Here is a 17,010-nt window from a genome sequence, read left to right as displayed (position 1 = left end):
AGGGAGAAAAATAAAACTACATTTAGAGGCCTGGAATAATGATGGGCTGATGGGAGGCAGTGGGGGAACAGAATGCAGAGCCAGTGAGGGGCGTGCTGGGAAACGAAGGGACTGGATGATGGGTTGGATGGTCCTGTTTTGGCTATGCAACCTCCGCCCCCCCCCCCGCCCCATTTCTCACATTTCCCAAGGATCGTCCCCACGAGGTTTTTCAGCACTAGGAAGCGGAACAGCAACAGAATCCCAAAGAGACACACGGGGCTCAAGCCCTCTTATTTTTCCTTGCCTCCCTCCTTTGGTTGGCTTTAGTCCCCAAGGGGGGAAAAATTTCAATCAGTCAGGAAAAGTCTGGCAGCTCTCAGAAATGGCTTCTTTTCAGATATTCTTTCATTTAGAGTTCTGCCAGCCATAAGGAAGTCCTGATTCTGACAAATGCTTGATAAATTAAGATTAAAATGAAATTCTCTTCTCAGATAAAAGCCAATTCCAGAGGTTGTTCCAAAAATCAAGACTTGTAGGAAAAAACAACGAGAGGAATAAAAACTGCAACCAACAGTTTTTCCCTGGGCATCAAAAGAGGCAGCTGAGAAATCTTTACAGGTTTTTCCCTTGTGGGCAATTTTACTGCATATTTTGGTCTCTGCTGGTACACACAAACACTGACCACATATCACATCAGACAGATTCTAAGCCTAGGTCCTGCAAAAGGTACTCTCTGATAATACTAGTGAAGGAGAGTATTTGTAGCTCTTAGTTGAAATGATGGGTCCTTGGTGCTCTCTGTGCTTGGTTGTTTTCTTGCAGACATTTCATTACCCAAACTAGGTAATATCATCAGTGTTAGTGCATCAGGATTAGCACAGGTGATATTACCTAGTTTGGGTAATGAAACATCTGCAAGCAAACAACCAAGCTCAGAGAGCACCAAGGACCTCTCATTTTTGATAATAGCAAGCCAATAGTCCTGCACATCGTTTATTTATAGTGTATTGTATGGCTACCAGGAAAGGTAGCCTTGGCTTAGTTGAAGGCTCTCAGAGCTACAATCTACAGCTTGTTCTGTTTAGGACCCACTTAACTCTGACAATCTAAACTCTAAATTTGCCACAAACAAGCCACACAGCTGAGGAGGAGGCTACATCTAGGACCAGCAGAGGTTCACATTAATCAAGTCTTATGTTCTAGTGGGCAGAAATGGCCAACCTTGGGTCACCAAGGCCACCCGTTCTGTTTTTGAGTGTCCAGGGCCAAAACAGACATGCAAAGGTGCAAAAATAGGTAGGATCCTGCTACATGTGCGGTCAGGTTTGACATATTTGGCCTTCTCTTTTTTTAGGTAAGAAGCAAAGTTTAGAGTTTTTATTTAAGTCTACTTGGGACTTATCTTGCAGCTTTTAAGTATGTCTTATCTTGAAATGGCAGAAAGGTCTCTTGTATATTTTTAGCAGCTGTGTACAAAAGTTCAGACACTGGAGGATGTTAAGGAGTTTCCCATATCTGGTTTAAGATGATACCAGTATGGAACCCTGTCTTCCCTTGCAGTGAAGAAGACATGATGATGCACAAAATTAGGGAATCCTCCATTCTTTCCTAGTCTTTGGAAAAGCTTTGGAACTAGATTAGGATTTTTGTGGTCCCTAAAGGGCCACAAGATGCAGCTGTTATTGAGAAGAACAGAAGAGCAAAAGGCACATCTTCAGACCTCAAAAGAACCGCCCTCCAGTTCTTGGCCATCAGCAAAAATCAATAGAAACAGTTGTTCTAGGAAGCCTTGCAGGTCCTAGATTTTCAGATAGGATGGGAGAGTCCCACTGGCATTCCAAACTGGGCCCAACAAACTCTGTCATGAATGAAATTATAAGTTGCTCACATGGGGCACTTTTAAAGCTTTTTGCTCGTTACCAGTAACCGCTGCTGCACGTAAGCAAAGCTGAAAGCTGCCAGTCCCATAGATTATCTGAAGAGGACATGTTTAGGAGGGTTGAGTGAACACTGGGAAGGAAAAGCCCTACAGAGCACTGAAGAGCTGCAGAAACCTTATGTGGCTTAGAATTTGGAAGCGGGATTTGATTTGGAGCTTTCAAGCAAACTTGGCAGCTGTGAAGACAAACATTGCAAGAAGAATTTAATTGGGAATTGTTTTCCATTTTTTCCCCCAAAATTGTGTCCTAGTTCTGCAGTTTATATTTTTGACTGCAAATATATGGTGTTTCAAGATTGCAGTGCCCAGGAGGATGCTCATGGGGGCATGCAATTGGTGGCAACTAAGCCCAGAGTTCGTGCAGAAGTGCTCTACCATTTGCAAGACTTCTAGGAAGGAGGGGTGAAGCCATGACTATTACACTGCTCATCAGAGGCCACCTATGGCAAATTGAGGTGAAGAAGGAGCAAAGGAGTAAGGAAAGAGCCCCGGGTTGTGGAAAAGTGCCTTACGGTTTTCAGCAGCATCCGGTTGTCTCGGAGGGAGCCCACCATGCCAATAAAAGAAACGGCAAAGATTGTGAGGCCCAGGAGGATGAGAATGACTGCTGGGGCGAGGAAGAGCCCTTCCAGGGTCCGGTGCTTCTGTCTTTCCACTTCGGCATAAATGCCCACACAGAAGATGAGAAGGCCGATCATCTGCAGAGGAGTGGAAGGAAAAATACGTTTACGTTTACGTTTTATTTAATTTGTATACCGCCCTTCTCCCTAGGGACTCAGGGCGGTTCACAGGGCATATAAATAACAATACAATACAATACAAAAGTTAAAAAAAAAGATTAAATCAGTGCCCAGTTAAAAACAATAATACTATTCTAAAACAACAATTTAAAACCCAACTCCCCCGTCAGGCCAGACCAGCTAACTCAAATAAATGGGTCTTCAGGCCACGACGGAAAGTTCGGAGGTCTGATGCCATCCGGAGCTCCACCGGCAGTTGGTTCCACAAAGCCGGGGCACCCACAGAGAAGGCCCTCCCCCTGGGGGCCACCAGTCGGCATTCCCTGACCGGAGGCACCCTGAGGAGGCCCTCTCTGTGGGAACGCACAGGGCGGAGGGGAGTTGACGCCGGCAGCAGGTGGTCCCCGAGGTAACCCGGACCCATGCCATGTAGGGACTTAAAGATCATAACCAAAACCTTGAACCTCACCCGGAAGACAACTGGTAACCAATGCAGCTCGCGGAGCAAAGGTGTAACATGGGAGTACCGGGAAACTCCCAAGACAACTCTCGCAGCCGCATTCTGTACCAGTTGGAGCCTCCGAGTGGTCTTCAAGGGAAGCCCCATGTAGAGAGCATTACAGTAGTCAAGGCGAGAGGTCACGAGCGCATGAGTGACCGTGCACAGGGCATCCCGGTCCAGATAGGGCCGCAACTGGCACACCAGGCGAACCTGGGCGAAAGCCCCCCTAGTCACGGCCACCACATGATCTTCCAGGGTAAGCCGTGAATCTAGGAGGACTCCCAAGTTGCGAGCCCTATCCACGGGGGGTAAGAGCTCACCCCCCACAGAAAGAGATGGAACATTTTGAATGTCCCGGGATGCCGGAATGCACAGCCACTCAGTCTTGTCAGGGTTGAGTTGAAGTCTGTTTCTCCCCATCCAGACCCGAACCGCCTCCAGGCAACGGGACATCACAGCGAGGGCATCACTGGGGTGATTTGGGGTCGAAAAGAAAAGTTGGGTATCATCGGCATATTGATGATACCCAACTCCAAAACCACGAATGATCTCACCCAGCGGTTTCATATAGATGTTGAACAGGAGAGGCAAGAGAACCTACCCCTGAGGAACTCCACAAACGAGAGACCTAGGGGCCGATCTCTGCCCCCCTGCCAACACCGACTGCGAGCGTCCCAGGAGATAGGAGGAGAACCACCGAAGAACTGTGCCTCCCACTCCCAATCCCCTGAGACGCCGCAGCAATATACCATGGTCGATGGTATCGAAAGCCGCCGAGAGGTCTAATAGGACTAGGACAGAGGAATATCCCCTGTCCCGAGCCCTCCAGAGATCATTCACCAGAGCGACCAATGCCGTCTCCGTGCTGTACCCGGGCCTGAAACCCGATTGGTAGGGGTCCAAATAATCCGCTTCATCCAGGACCAGAGGGAGCTGATGCGCCACCACACTCTCAACAACCTTCGCAAGAAAGCGAAGGTTGGAGACTGGACGAAAGTTGTTCAATACAGCTGGGTCCAAGGCAGGCTTTTTGAGAAGAGGTCTCACCACCGCCTCCTTCAAGACGGTGGGGAAATAACCCTCACTCAAAGAAGCAGATATAACCGCCTGGAGCCAGCCTCGTGTCCTCTCCCTAGCTGCATAAACCAGCCAGGAAGGGCACGGGTCCAACAAACATGTGGAGGAGCTCAGCCTCCCCATAATCCTGTCCACTTCATCAGGGGTCACAGAATCAAACTCTTCCCAGGTAACATTGACAAGACCGCTCGTGTCCTGATCGCCAGACTCTGCCCAGTTGGAGTCCAAACCGGTCTGAATCCGAGCGATTTTATCCGACAGATGTTGACTAAATTCCTCGGCACGACCCTGCAAGGGATCCTCCCTCACCTCCTGATTAAGAAGTGAGCGAGTCACCCTAAACAGGGCGGCCGGGCGATTATCTGCGGACGCGATGAGGGTAGAGAAGTAGTTACACCTCGCCACCCTCATCGCTGCGAGATAAGACCTAATATAGGTTCTTAACCGCAACCGGTTGGGTTTGGATCGGCTCGACCTCCAACAGCTCTCTAGGCCCCGTTTCCGACGCTTCATCTCCCGGAGCTCCACGGAAAACCATGGAGCTCGCTGGGATCTGCGCCGGGTCAGGGGCCGCAAGGGTACAACCCGGTCAAGTGCCTCAGTGGCTGCCCTTTCCCAGGCTTCCACTAAGGCATCCGCCGAGCTGTGAGCAATGGAGGCAGGTGGGGACCCCAGCGCCGCTTGGAATCTATCAGGATCCATTAAGCGTCTGGGGCGGTACCATCTGATTGGCTCCGTATCCGCTTAGAGCCTCCCCGCCAAGCCCCATTTCAAAGCCAAGTGAAGACTGAGCCCTCTCTGGGCCTTCTGCTCTGCCCCCGCCCGGCCAGTGAACAGAGCTGGTGGGGAGATGGCGAGGAAAGGTCTGTGGAGGTGACCTGCCAACATTTCTTGACCCAGCTCTTCTATTGGTAACCCCAGGGGAAAAATATTTCACAACTTAAAACTAATACATGAATGTCAGACCAGAGGGCTATAGATCTGCATGTATTTATATCTTCCATAATTTATCATGATGAGCTATAGATGGCCGATTGCTGTTTTCATTATTAAAATATTTTATAGTCATTCCATACAGTAAAAGCACTTTTCTTCCTTATTTTTTCACTTGATTTTAATTTACATATGTAAATTGCACTGTATCAAACCAATTTTTATTAGATGCCTACTCTAGCTGTTTCCAGTATTTTACTAATATAGCAGATGTTAATTAAAAATCCAACACAGGTATTGTTTCTCAAATTTATATTCTTACCAGAAAATAATGACCAAAGGCCTGGTGTATTTTTTTCTATGTTTTCGTTATGATGCAATTTTCTGAAATACCCTACCTTTAAATGGCTACCTTTGGGCAAGACCACGCATAGAGGCAAAAAAATAATGTCATTTCAGTCCCTCCAGCATCAAAATGTGCTTGCTTTAATTCTAATTTTTTTTCCTGGGCTATGGTGCTAATATTGGAAAATCTTGCAGCATGATTTCTGCAAATTTGTGGAGATATTAGGAACATGTTTTTCCAGACTTATTCATCTTCTGATATTTCTCTCTTACAATCTACTTACCATAATCTCTTTAAACATTTTGTATCTCCGGTTTCTGATTTCTACATTTAATTAATACATTTGTGAAAAAATTCATTTGTGTGTGTGTGTGTGTGTGTGTGTGTGTGTGTGTGTGTGTGTATCTTGTATGTTTAAATTTTAGCTTGAATAAAAATGTCCTGATTTTTCCCCACAAAGTTTCTGGATTGTTAAAATTTAAAAATCCAACCAATATTTTCATAGACCTCCTCTTAATCTAAGCATTGTTTTCTGTATCAATAGAAAACTCCACTACATATAAAAGCATTCATTATTGAGGTATACAAATAAAGAGTATTAATAAACTTTGTGAAAAGTAGTTCTCACTTCAGAAAATAATGGTCCAAAAGCTTGACCAGATGGCGTCAACTCAGTTGAATTTCTTTGGGTTACCTGACACATCTATTGAAATGTCAGCCTTTCTAAAACTGCTCTTTTTATTTTAAACTCTTCCTTTTAATTTATTTGATAAACAATTAAAACCTTGCCAACGCAATACTGTATGTTCTGTTTTGATTCAAAACGACTTTGAACAAAAAGAAGTTTTGCTCTGTATCTTGATAAAGAAGGGTGCAAAGTTCCAAATTTGAAAAAGTGTGCCAAACGGTAAAGCTTTCTAACGCTGAGAGTGTTGAACGGAAAGTAGAAAGTTTCTTCTTTTGGACAGTAAGCAGCTCTCTTTCTCAAAGACCACTAGAATCCAATGTGAAAGAGTTCTGGAAAGTTCTTAGTGGGAATGTTACAGATCCATGGCCCAGTTTTGCTTCATTTTTCCTTTTCCCCACCTCCCCTTAATGACTTTTATATATTTTAAATTTTTTAATGTAATGATCTTTTTCATTGTGCTTTGATAAAAAATAATTATTTGTAAATCACTTTGAAAAAGGACCAGTCATAAAATGGCAATGTTATGTTGTTGTTTGTGGTAGTAGTTCTCTTTCCCTGGCAGGAGAAACTACCAGACTTTGTGTTTCAGCTGCCTGCACAGCTGGAACGCGGTTGAATGTCGCTCAGCTGGGATCACACTGAGGAGAATTTCATCAGCACCTTATTTTTGGTGCTCACTATCTTAGATGAAGGAAATCCCCAGTACCTATAGACACTACTTGACAGAATCACATACTGGGACTGTAACAGAAGATTATCTTATTTTGTTCAGGGCACAAATGAGACAGAGGGGGTGGAAGGGGTGGTGGTGGTGGGAGGAGGAGGAGGAGACAACTTTATTAAGTCAATTGATCATACCAAACCAGAACTGTTAAGTTTATAGTCAGGATCATCCAAGAGAGAACACATTTTATAGAACACGTTGGGCTTGCATGCAAAGGTGACAAACTCACTTAAACAGACATTGTTTTTGAACTTGAAGATTCAGTGTTGAGAAAAGTAAGAGTTTACACGTAGGCAGGAGAACCAAATGTACAAATATAGAATGGGTGGTAGCTGGCTCAACGGTAGTAACTATGAGAAGGATCTAGGAGTCCTAGTAGACAACCACTTAAATGAGCTAGCCGTGTGCCACAAGTGCCAAAAAAGCCAATGCAGTCCTAGGCTGAATCAACAGAGGAATAGTATCAAGATCATGTGAAGTGTTGTGAACAAGTTGCAAAAGATTGTGGGAACTGGGAATGTCTAGTTTAACGAAAAGAAGGACTAGTGGTGACACGATAGCAGTGTTCCAATATTTGAAGGGCTACCACAAAGACGAAGAGGTCAACCTATTTTCCAAAGCACCTAAAGGCAAGACAAGAAGTAACAGATGGAAGATTATTAATGAGAGATCCTACCCAAAATGAAGTAGAAATTTTCTGACAGTGAGAACAATCAATCCATGGGAAAGGTTAACTCCAAACACTGGACGTTTTCAAGAACAGATTGAACAACTATTGTCTGTTGGGATATTTGAAGTTGTTTCTTTGCTAGGTGTCTGCAGGTTTTCTTTGAGGGGGAGGTTGTGGGTCTGTGTATTTCCATCTAGGGGGAGAAATCGATTGCTCAGTTTTAATGGGCCTGCTTCTGATTGGGTTGGGTTGGCCAGAAGGGGTTTGTTTGTTGTATGCTGTTTCTTTCTTTGAGTATTGTGTTTCCTTGTGTGTGTGACATACCTCAATTTGTCTTCCTCCAAGGGTTTATCAGTAGGGTCAAATCCTCTGGGAGTTATTTGTTTGTTATTTGGTTCAGTTTGGGTATAGCTTTCTTTCATGCATTGGGGTTTGGCCAGAGTTGCCTCTAAGTGCCTTAATTTTTCCTCTCGTAGTTCACATAGTTTACATCTAATGCATGTATAATTTGGGTGTTCTTTGGGCATGAGTGCATACATGAAATGTGCTGCCACCACGTGGCTGTTTTGGGAAATTATAATATGTTAATTGGGTCTACCAGGACCTTTCCCCTTTGTGATGTATTTCCTATCCTGCTCATGATGCTGTACTAGGATCCACCCCTTCTGGGTTGGACTTCCCCCTTCTCCTTGTTCCCTTGTGTTCCATCCTCCATTGTAACACCTGAACACAAGCCATGCGGACAGTAATCCTGTTACTGTCTTTTGACCTTAAAGTACCGTCCAGACTTCACCTGACCATACCTTCTCTGCTATAATCTTCTTCTACATGCAAAATAAAGGTATTTCAGATGAACCAGGTGCTTTATGAGTTCACTGTCTGGAAAGGGCCGTTAATTGTGACTAAATTCGCTTAAACAGACCAGTGCAAGTGTCTTAACAAGGAATTAAATCACTAGCACAACGAGCTTCATTCCAGAACAGTCAAAAGACATTAATTAATTTTACTGCCTGCAATCCATTGTGTATGCATGTTATCTGCAACAAGCTTAAGTCAAATAACAGCAATTGATCTTACTGGCTGCATTGTGTGTGTTGTCTGCAAATAAGAAGTCAAAGACAGCAATTAATTCTTACTGGCTGCGTATGTTTTCCTGCAATCAAGCTCAGTCAGGAAATGTAATTTGAATTCTTTCCGTCTGCTTCTAAAATGTGCATGCCTACAGTAAAAAAGCTGACTCTGTAAGTGGCAGAGCCTGTTTTCAGGATTAAGCTTCTGTGAACTATTTGATTCTTCCTGTCTTTCTAAGGAAGCCAGCCAAAAGGCCTGTTAAAATCTTACTGCCTCATTTGCCATTGGATTTCTAGTGATTTAAAGTGATTTGGAAAAGCTTTGAAAAAGAAATGAGCTTCTAGCATGGAACATGTATTGCATACCTTCTAATCCTTTTCAGCTTTTTGAATCCACTGGGTTAGGAGTGGCAACTCCTTCCGTATTGTTGTGAAATGCTAATAGATTTCTCGTAGAAATGGCAATTTTTCACACAGATGTAATCAATGACTTACAATCACAATTGAGCCCCAAATTTCTGTGGTTAAGGAAGGTAGTTGTTATGTGAATTTTGACCCATTTTACGATATTTTTCTGTCACAGAATTATTGCAGTTGTTCAGGGAATCAGGCGGTCATTAAGAGAATCTGTCTCCCCCCCCCGTTGACTTTGCTTGTTGGAACCAGGCCAGGAAAGTTACAGCTGGTGATCAGATGACCCTGTGGGACACTGCAACTGTCATAAATACATGCCAGTTGCCAAGTGCCCAAATTCTGATCACATGATCTTGGGGATGCTGCAAGGTCGTAAGTGTGAAAAACAGTCATGTCACCTTTTTTCAATGCTGTTGTAATTTTGAACAATTACTCAATGAATGGTGGTAAACTGAGGGCAATCTGTAATCAGTTCAGTCAAGGTGTGTTTCATTCCCACAGTACCTCCCTGTGGGTGAGATACATAACACATGGCACCATTCTGACACTGCTTTCCCCAATATTACGTCCTGTCTACCCTCTAGGCAGCTCCTACGTGTGAACTCAGCTCCAGGAGTCTCTGCAGCAAAATTGGACTCCTGCTGTACATCCACCCCTTCAGAGAGATCTTTCAAGCTCATTCAGGTCAAACTTTTGAGAAGTGTGCTGCTATCTGAATTCAGCAGCAATACTTTAATTACTCAAGGAGATTTTAAAGGGCATTATTATTAAATTCAGGCTTCATGTCAGTTGCAGGCAAAAGTTTAAGGCTCCCCGCCCCATCAAATTTTAAGTTTCAGTGAAATCCGTCAATGAACAGAAGGAGACACAACCTCTGTATGGGAGCAAAGGTAAACACAACTTCTTTCTGCAAGTGTGAGTGCTCTCTTTCCAGTTGAGTGAAGCTCTTGATAGTTTCAAAACAAAAAAGTAACAAACACGGCAAGTGCAGAAATTTTGCGACCTTTTCAATATCTCCTCTGGCAGGAAAAATTGCCTCCAAACATTTCCTATCTCAGTTAAGAGCCTGGTGGGATTTTTTTTCTCAATTTTTCATGCAGAACTATTCAGATCAGAAATATCCTTAGTTCTCATTGCAGGCACCACATGTTTATCTGCTCTTATTTTATTCTATAAATAAAGTAGCATTGGATCAACAGGAAGATGCCCAAATCTGGTACCACACAGAGGTGGTGTCAGCTTCTGTTCAACTACTAGGGATTCATTGAAACATATGATTTGACTCAACTCTGCGTGTAACTGTACATGCATGCACACAAATCCATCCATCACGCTATTCTGCAAAGGTCAGAAAGGGTAGGAAACCACCAGCTGGGCCTATGGAAATCAAACTGGAAGGAAGCTGAGAGTAGGTGTACCAGCGGAAGCACCCGGACAGAGGAAGGAGAGGGTTTATTGAGCGGAGAAGCAGCGGCCAAACAGAAGAGCTTCCAGCAGCAAAAGCAATTCAGGCTGGATCACATCTTGTGACTCTAGGAGAAGGAAAGCAAAACACCAGGAGAACAAGAAGAAAGGCTGCTCTCCGCTGGCTTCTGCAGGACGGGGATGGGTGAAATATGCACGAGGGAAAGCATCTCTCCCATGACCACCAGAGGCCTTTGCTCACAGCCAGCAGCCTTTGGACCATGTGGCAACGGGGAGACATTCATCCATTTCCAGGAAGTCAAGATCTGCTCTTATCCCAGAAAACAACTCTCAAAGAAACCAACCGGCGCCACAGACTGGATGCTGATTTATTGCTAGCCCTTGGAGAGGAGGGAATTCAGCTCCCCAGAAAAGGAAATATTAAAAGGGCAGAAAAATTATTTCCTAAAAAGAAATTGAAGAAGCAGGAAGGCGTGCCCAGTTTGCTTAATAGCCCTAGATCTCCCCAACCCCCCAGCAGAAAACCAGTTCTATAGACATGCAAATGTGAACCATCAGGAAGTTTGGAGCTAGAAGCTTAGGAAGACAAAGGCCTATCATCTACATACTCCAGCCCCAGGAAAGCAGGATAGGACCTTTGGACATAATAGGTAGGACATACCCACAACCATCAAGAATGCCAGAAAGGCTCAGGACAGAATACATGACACAGGAAATACAAAGCCTGAAACAGGAAATAACCAAACAATAGAGTCCAGGGGGTATAAAAACCCACACGTGCTCAGTCCTTTTTCTGTTGGATCCATCTTTCTGTCTGGCTTTCCTCTGTAATAAACTGTCACCTTCTCCCTCAAGCAGTCTCCATGTTGTTTATCCCCGGCTTGGATGGAACCATGATGAAGACTTTTCTTCCAACAGAAAAGAAACCCTCAACACTCTACGTATATGATGGGCAAACTAGTGTTGGGAAGAGGAGCTTCTTTCCTCCTTCAGGGAAGGAAGCCTTCAAACGTTTATCTTCCCAGAGCTTTGAGGCGGTTGTGCCTGGCAGGGAGGGGGCAGGAAGTGCCTTGGTAAACAAATGTCAGCCGCCTTCTAATCCACCACCGCAGCAAGGCTGCCGGAGCTCTCCAGTCTTCACACAACAGATCACAGGAAAGGACAGCAGTTTAATTGCGCTTTAAAGGTCAGTTATTTCAAAGCAAGCAGCAGCAAATGCCTTATTAAAAACAGCACCAATGATCCTGTAAATGCCATCCGTCCCTCACAAGCCTTCTTCTGAAAAAGCAGCAGCCAGCAGGTGGTATTCCCTCTCTCCCCCCCCCCCCCCGTCCCAGGTGCAGCTGCTTTATTAGCGATAATAGTCCTCCTCCTTCCTCCTCCTCCTCCTCCTGGCAGCTTTCAACCACATATTCAATGCTACAAGACGTTCAAATGGGATAATAATCACACCACTCAGAACACAAGCAACAGCTGATAAATAAATAAATAACATCAACCTAACGACAGCAGATGACCCTTCCCAGAAAGACTGTTCACAACGTCAGTGCTGTGACAGGAAAGCACTGCTTTCTAACACACACACACACACACACACACACACACACACACACACACACACAATCCCTGACAACAGTGAGGGCTCCCCAAACGCTTATACATTTGGGCTGCGTAAATATTCCATTTGGGATTGGATCCATTTAGATTGGGTTTTTGAATCAAAGCAGCAAATTGATCTGAACCACTGAATCAAACTAGTCATCTCAGGACTGAACTGGAGATCTGTTCTATTAGCACACACGCATTTTTAACAACCAAATTGGTCTGAATTGGACTGGATTGCCAACTGGAATAAACCTGGAGCAGACGGGACCCAGTTTGAAGAGCCTGCTGTCGCAGACTCTGGCTGCCAAGCTTGGATAGTTCAGATACAGCCCTGATGGAATCTTTATTCAGCAAGGTGAACTGAGCCAATTTTTAAATTCAGTTGTGGCTGGAAGTTGTGACGGTAACAGAGATGGCGGGTTTTGCCCTTCAAGGTCAAAATAGGCTGGGGCCAGACAGTTTCAAAAATGGCTTCTCCCTATAGATGCCTACTGAAAAACACCATCTTGACCGTGGCTCTTGGTTTCTACACTACTTGAAATCTGCCAGGTGAGCTTCTCTCAAATCTGTCCCTGTCCAAAAGGAGTGGAAGCCCTCCCTCTATGGTAGAACACGTTTAACAAGCAACAATACTGTTTTCCAGAACATTTTTAGAAGCAAAGTTGAAAGGGATCCCAAATATCATCTAGTCCAACCTTCTGTAATGTACAGGGAAACCTATCCTTGAGAAGTGCCTGTCTAGCCTCTGGAGATGGAGAACCCACAGTTTCCATGGTAATGCAGTTTGACTATGGGCAGATCTTACCATCACAATATTTTCCTTATATTTGAACAAAGGGAAAAGCCCCTTTTAAATGTACATTGCCTAAGTCATATTAATTTAGAAATGCTAAAAGTAGATTAGACTATTAAAAAAATATACCTTATGTGCTGCAAGCAACATATAGCCACCTTGCTAAGAACCAAACATATAATGTCAACCTGGAGCAAAGTTATTATTCTTTCTGTTAAACTTTCCTTCCACAGAAATTATGAATCAGTCTTGATGTAGCTCAGAAAGGCATTTTTCAAGCAACGGACTCTTGGCAAGGGATGGGTTGCACCTCACGAAAACAGGGAAAAATCTACTCAGAAAAAGACTGGCCCAACTCATCAGGAAGGCTTTTGAACTACAACTGAGGTGGGAGGGTGACCAATCTCTGGAATCTCTAGAACCCAAAACCAATCACAAATCCTAAGAAAACAAATCAAACAATGAGGTAGGGAGTGATGAGAAAAAAGAAAAACTCAAACAACAATCAGGAGATACAGGAAACACACCCATGGACAGGCATAGAAGTTTTAAATGCTTATATACCAATGCTCAAAGCTTGGAGAAAAAAACAGGGTGAACTAGAAGAAATAATATACGAGGGAGGGTATGACATAGTTGGCATAACAGAAACCTGGTGGGACGAAACCCATGAATGGAATGGACTGATGGATGGATACAAATTGTTCAAAAGAAACAGGTCTACAAAAAGAGGAGGGGAACTTGCACTATATGTACATATCTGCAGAAATGCACACGATCAAAGATAAAATCTCTCCAGAATGTATATGGGTCAATATAAAAGAGAAAAAAGTGACATTACCAGAGTTGATATTACTGGCCACCCAACCAATAGAAGAAATAGATGAACTCTTTGCCGACCAGTTAAACTTATATAGAAAGCATAAAAGGCAAAGGTAAAGGTTCCCCCGCACATGCATGCTAGTCGTTTCCAACTCTAGGGGCCAGTGCTCATCTCCGTTTCAAAGCCCAAGAGCCAGCACTTGTCCGAGGACGTCTCCGTGGTCATGTGGCCGGCATGACTAGGAAGCATTGTTGTTGTTAGCTGCGAAGTCGTGTCCGACCCATCGCGACCCTATGGACAATGTTCCTCCAGGCCTTCCTGTCCTCTACCATCTTCTGGAGTCCATTTAAGCTCACGCCTACTGCTTCAGTGACTCCATCCAGCCACCTCATTCTCTGTCGTCCCCTTCTTCTATTGCCCTCGATCTTTCCCAGCATTAGGCTTTTCTCCAGTGAGTCTTTCCTTCTCATTAGGTGGCCAAAGTATTTGAGTTTTAGCTTCAGGATCTGGCCTTCTAAAGAGCAGTCGGGATTGATCTCCTCTAGGACTGACCGGTTTGATCGCTTTGCAGTCCAAGGGACTCGCAGGAGTCTTCTCCAGCACCATAGTTCAAAGGCCTCAATTCTTTGGCGCTCAGCCTTTCTTATGGTCCAACTTTCACTGCCATACATTGCAACTGGGAAGACCATAGCCTTGACTATACGCACTTTTGTTGACAGGGTGATGTCTCTGCTTTTTAGTGTGCTGTCTAGATTTGCCATGGCTTTCCTCCCCAGGAGCAAGCGTCTTTTAATTTCTTGGCTACAGTCCCCATCTGCAGTGATCTTGGAGCCCAGGAAAATAAAATCTGTCACTACCTCCATTTCTTCCCCATCTATTTGCCAGGAATTGAGAGGGCCAGATGCCATGATCTTGGTTTTCTTAATGTTAAGTTTCAACCCAAGTTTTGCACTCTCCTTCTTCACCCGCAACAAGAGGCTCTTTAGTTCTTCTTCACTTTCTGCCATTAGAGTGGTATCATCTGCGTATCTTAGGTTGTTGATATTTCTTCCGGCAATCTTAATTCCAACTTTTGATTCATCTAGCCCTGCCTTTCTCATGATGTGCTCTGCATATAAGTTAAATAGGCAGGGCGACAGTATACAGCCTTGCCGGACTCCTTTCCCAATTTTGAACCAATCAGTGGTTCCATGTCCAGTTCTCACTGTTGCTTCTTGACCCGCATATAGGTTTCTCAAGAGACAAATAAGATGGTCTGGTACTCCCATCTCTTTAAGAACTTGCCACAGTTTGTTATGATCCACACAATCAAAGGCTTTAGCATAGTCAATGAAGCAGAAGTAGATGTTTTTCTGGAATTCCCTAGCTTTCTCCATGATCCAGCGTATGTTGGCAATTTGATCTCTAGTTCCTCTGCCTCTTCGAAATCCTGCCTGTACTTCTGGTAGTTCTCGATCCACATACTGCTGAAGTCTAGCTTGTAGGATTTTAAGCATGACTTTACTAGCATGAGAAATGAGTGCAATGGTGCGATAGTTTGAACATTCTTTGGCACTGCCTTTCTTTGGAATTGGAATGTAAACTGATCTTTTCCAATCCTGTGGCCACTGTTGAGTTTTCCAAATTTGCTGGCAAATTGAGTGTAGCACTTTTACTGCATTGTCTTTTAAGATTTTGAATAGCTCAGCTGGAATACTGTCACCTCCACTAGCTTTGTTGTTGCTCAGCTTTTCTAAGGCCCACTTCACTTCACATTCTAGGATGTTTGGCTCGAGGTCAGTGAACACCTCATTGTGATTATCTGGGACGTTAAGCTCATTCTTGTATAGTTCTTCTGTGTAATTTTGCCACCTCTTCTTAATCTCTTCTGCCTCTGTTAGGTCCCTGCCATTTTGGTCCCTTATCATGCCCATTTTTGCATTAAACGTTCCCTTCATCTCTCCAATTTTCTTGAAAAGATCTCTGGTCCTCCCTATTCTATTGTTTTCTTCTATTTCTTTGCACTGTTCATTTAAGAAGGCATTCTTATCTCTTCTAGCTATTCTCTGGAATTCTGCATATCTGTGTTTTTCTCCCTTGCCTTTCGCTTCCCTCCTTTCCTCAGCTATTTGCAAAGCTTCCTCAGACAGCCATTTTGCTTTCTTGCATTTCTTTTTCTTTGGGATGGTTTTGGTTGCTACCTGTTGTACAATGTCGCGAACCTCTGTCCATAGTTCTTCAGGCACTCTGTCTATCAGATCTAATTCCTTAAATCTATTTGTCACCTCTACTGTATATTCAACAGGGATATGATTCAATTCATACCTGAGTGGCCTAGTGCTTTTCCCTACTTTCTTCAGTTTAAGCCTAAACTTTGCAAGGAGAAGCTCATGGTCTGAGCCACAGTCAGCTCCTGGTCTTGTTTTTACTGACTGTATAGAGCTTCTCCATCTTTGGCTGCAGAGCATATAGTCAATCTGATTTCTGTGTTGACCGTCTGGTGATGTCCATGTGTAGAGCCGTCTCTTGGGTTGTTGGAAAAGAGTGTTTGCTATGACCATTGTATTCTCTTGACAAAATTCTATCAGCCTGTGCCCTGCTTCATTTTGTACTCCAAGGCCAAACTTGCCTGTTATTCCAGTTATCTTTTGGCTTCCTACTTTAGCATTCCAATCCCCCATGATGATAAGGACATCATTTTTGGGTGTTAGTTCTATAAGGTGCTGTAGGGCTTCATAGAACCGGTCAATTTCTTCCTCTTCAGCACTGGTGGTTGGGGCATAGACTTGGACTACTGTGATATTGAATGGTTTGCCTTGGATTCGAACTGAGATCATTCTGTCATTTTGAGGATTGTATCCCAGTATTGCTTTTCCTACTCTTTTATTGACTATGAAGGCTACTCCATTTCTTCTGAGGGATTCTTGCCCGCAGTAGTATACCTGATGGTCATCTGAATTAAATTCACCCATTCCTGTCCATTTTAGTTCGCTGATACCTAAGATGTCGATGTTCAGTCTTGTCATCTCTTGTTTGACCACGTCCAACTTTCCTTGATTCATGGATCTTACATTCCAGGTTCCTATGGAGAAAAAATCTTTACAGCATCGGACTTTCCTTTCACCACCAGACACATCCACAGCTGAGCGTCCTTTCGGCTTTGGCCCAGTCGCTTCATTCTTTCTGGCGCTACTAGTACTAGCCCTCTGCTCTTCCCCAGTAGCATATTGGACGCCTTCCGACCTGAGGGGCTCATCTTCCAGCGTCATATCGTTTTGCCTTTTGGTACTGTCCATAGGG

The 17,010-nt window shown here is 44.1% G+C and overlaps 2 protein-coding genes across 5 annotated transcripts in view; one reads left to right on the top strand and one right to left on the bottom strand.

The window, feature by feature from the left end:
• BOLA3 (bolA family member 3) overlaps nucleotides 1–17,010 on the top strand; it is a 460,366-nt gene that overhangs the window by 173,703 nt on the left and 269,653 nt on the right. The window lies entirely within an intron of this gene.
• LOC310643907 (tetraspanin-15-like) overlaps nucleotides 1–17,010 on the bottom strand; it is a 73,310-nt gene that overhangs the window by 48,060 nt on the left and 8,240 nt on the right. For 3 of the 4 annotated variants that reach the window (XM_083368584.1, XM_083368587.1, XM_083368586.1), the window contains exon 2: nucleotides 2,434–2,619. In XM_083368584.1, the coding sequence (XP_083224710.1) occupies nucleotides 2,434–2,619 (186 nt within the window). Of the gene's footprint in view, nucleotides 1–2,433; nucleotides 2,620–5,495; nucleotides 5,635–17,010 lie in introns of those variants that run through there. The other variant, XM_083368585.1, reaches the window with a different exon arrangement.

This window comes from Vipera ursinii, assembly GCF_947247035.1.
Source record: "Vipera ursinii genome assembly, chromosome: 8".
Taxonomy (NCBI): Eukaryota; Metazoa; Chordata; class Lepidosauria; order Squamata; family Viperidae; genus Vipera; species Vipera ursinii.
This window is presented reverse-complemented; position numbering and strand designations above follow the sequence as displayed.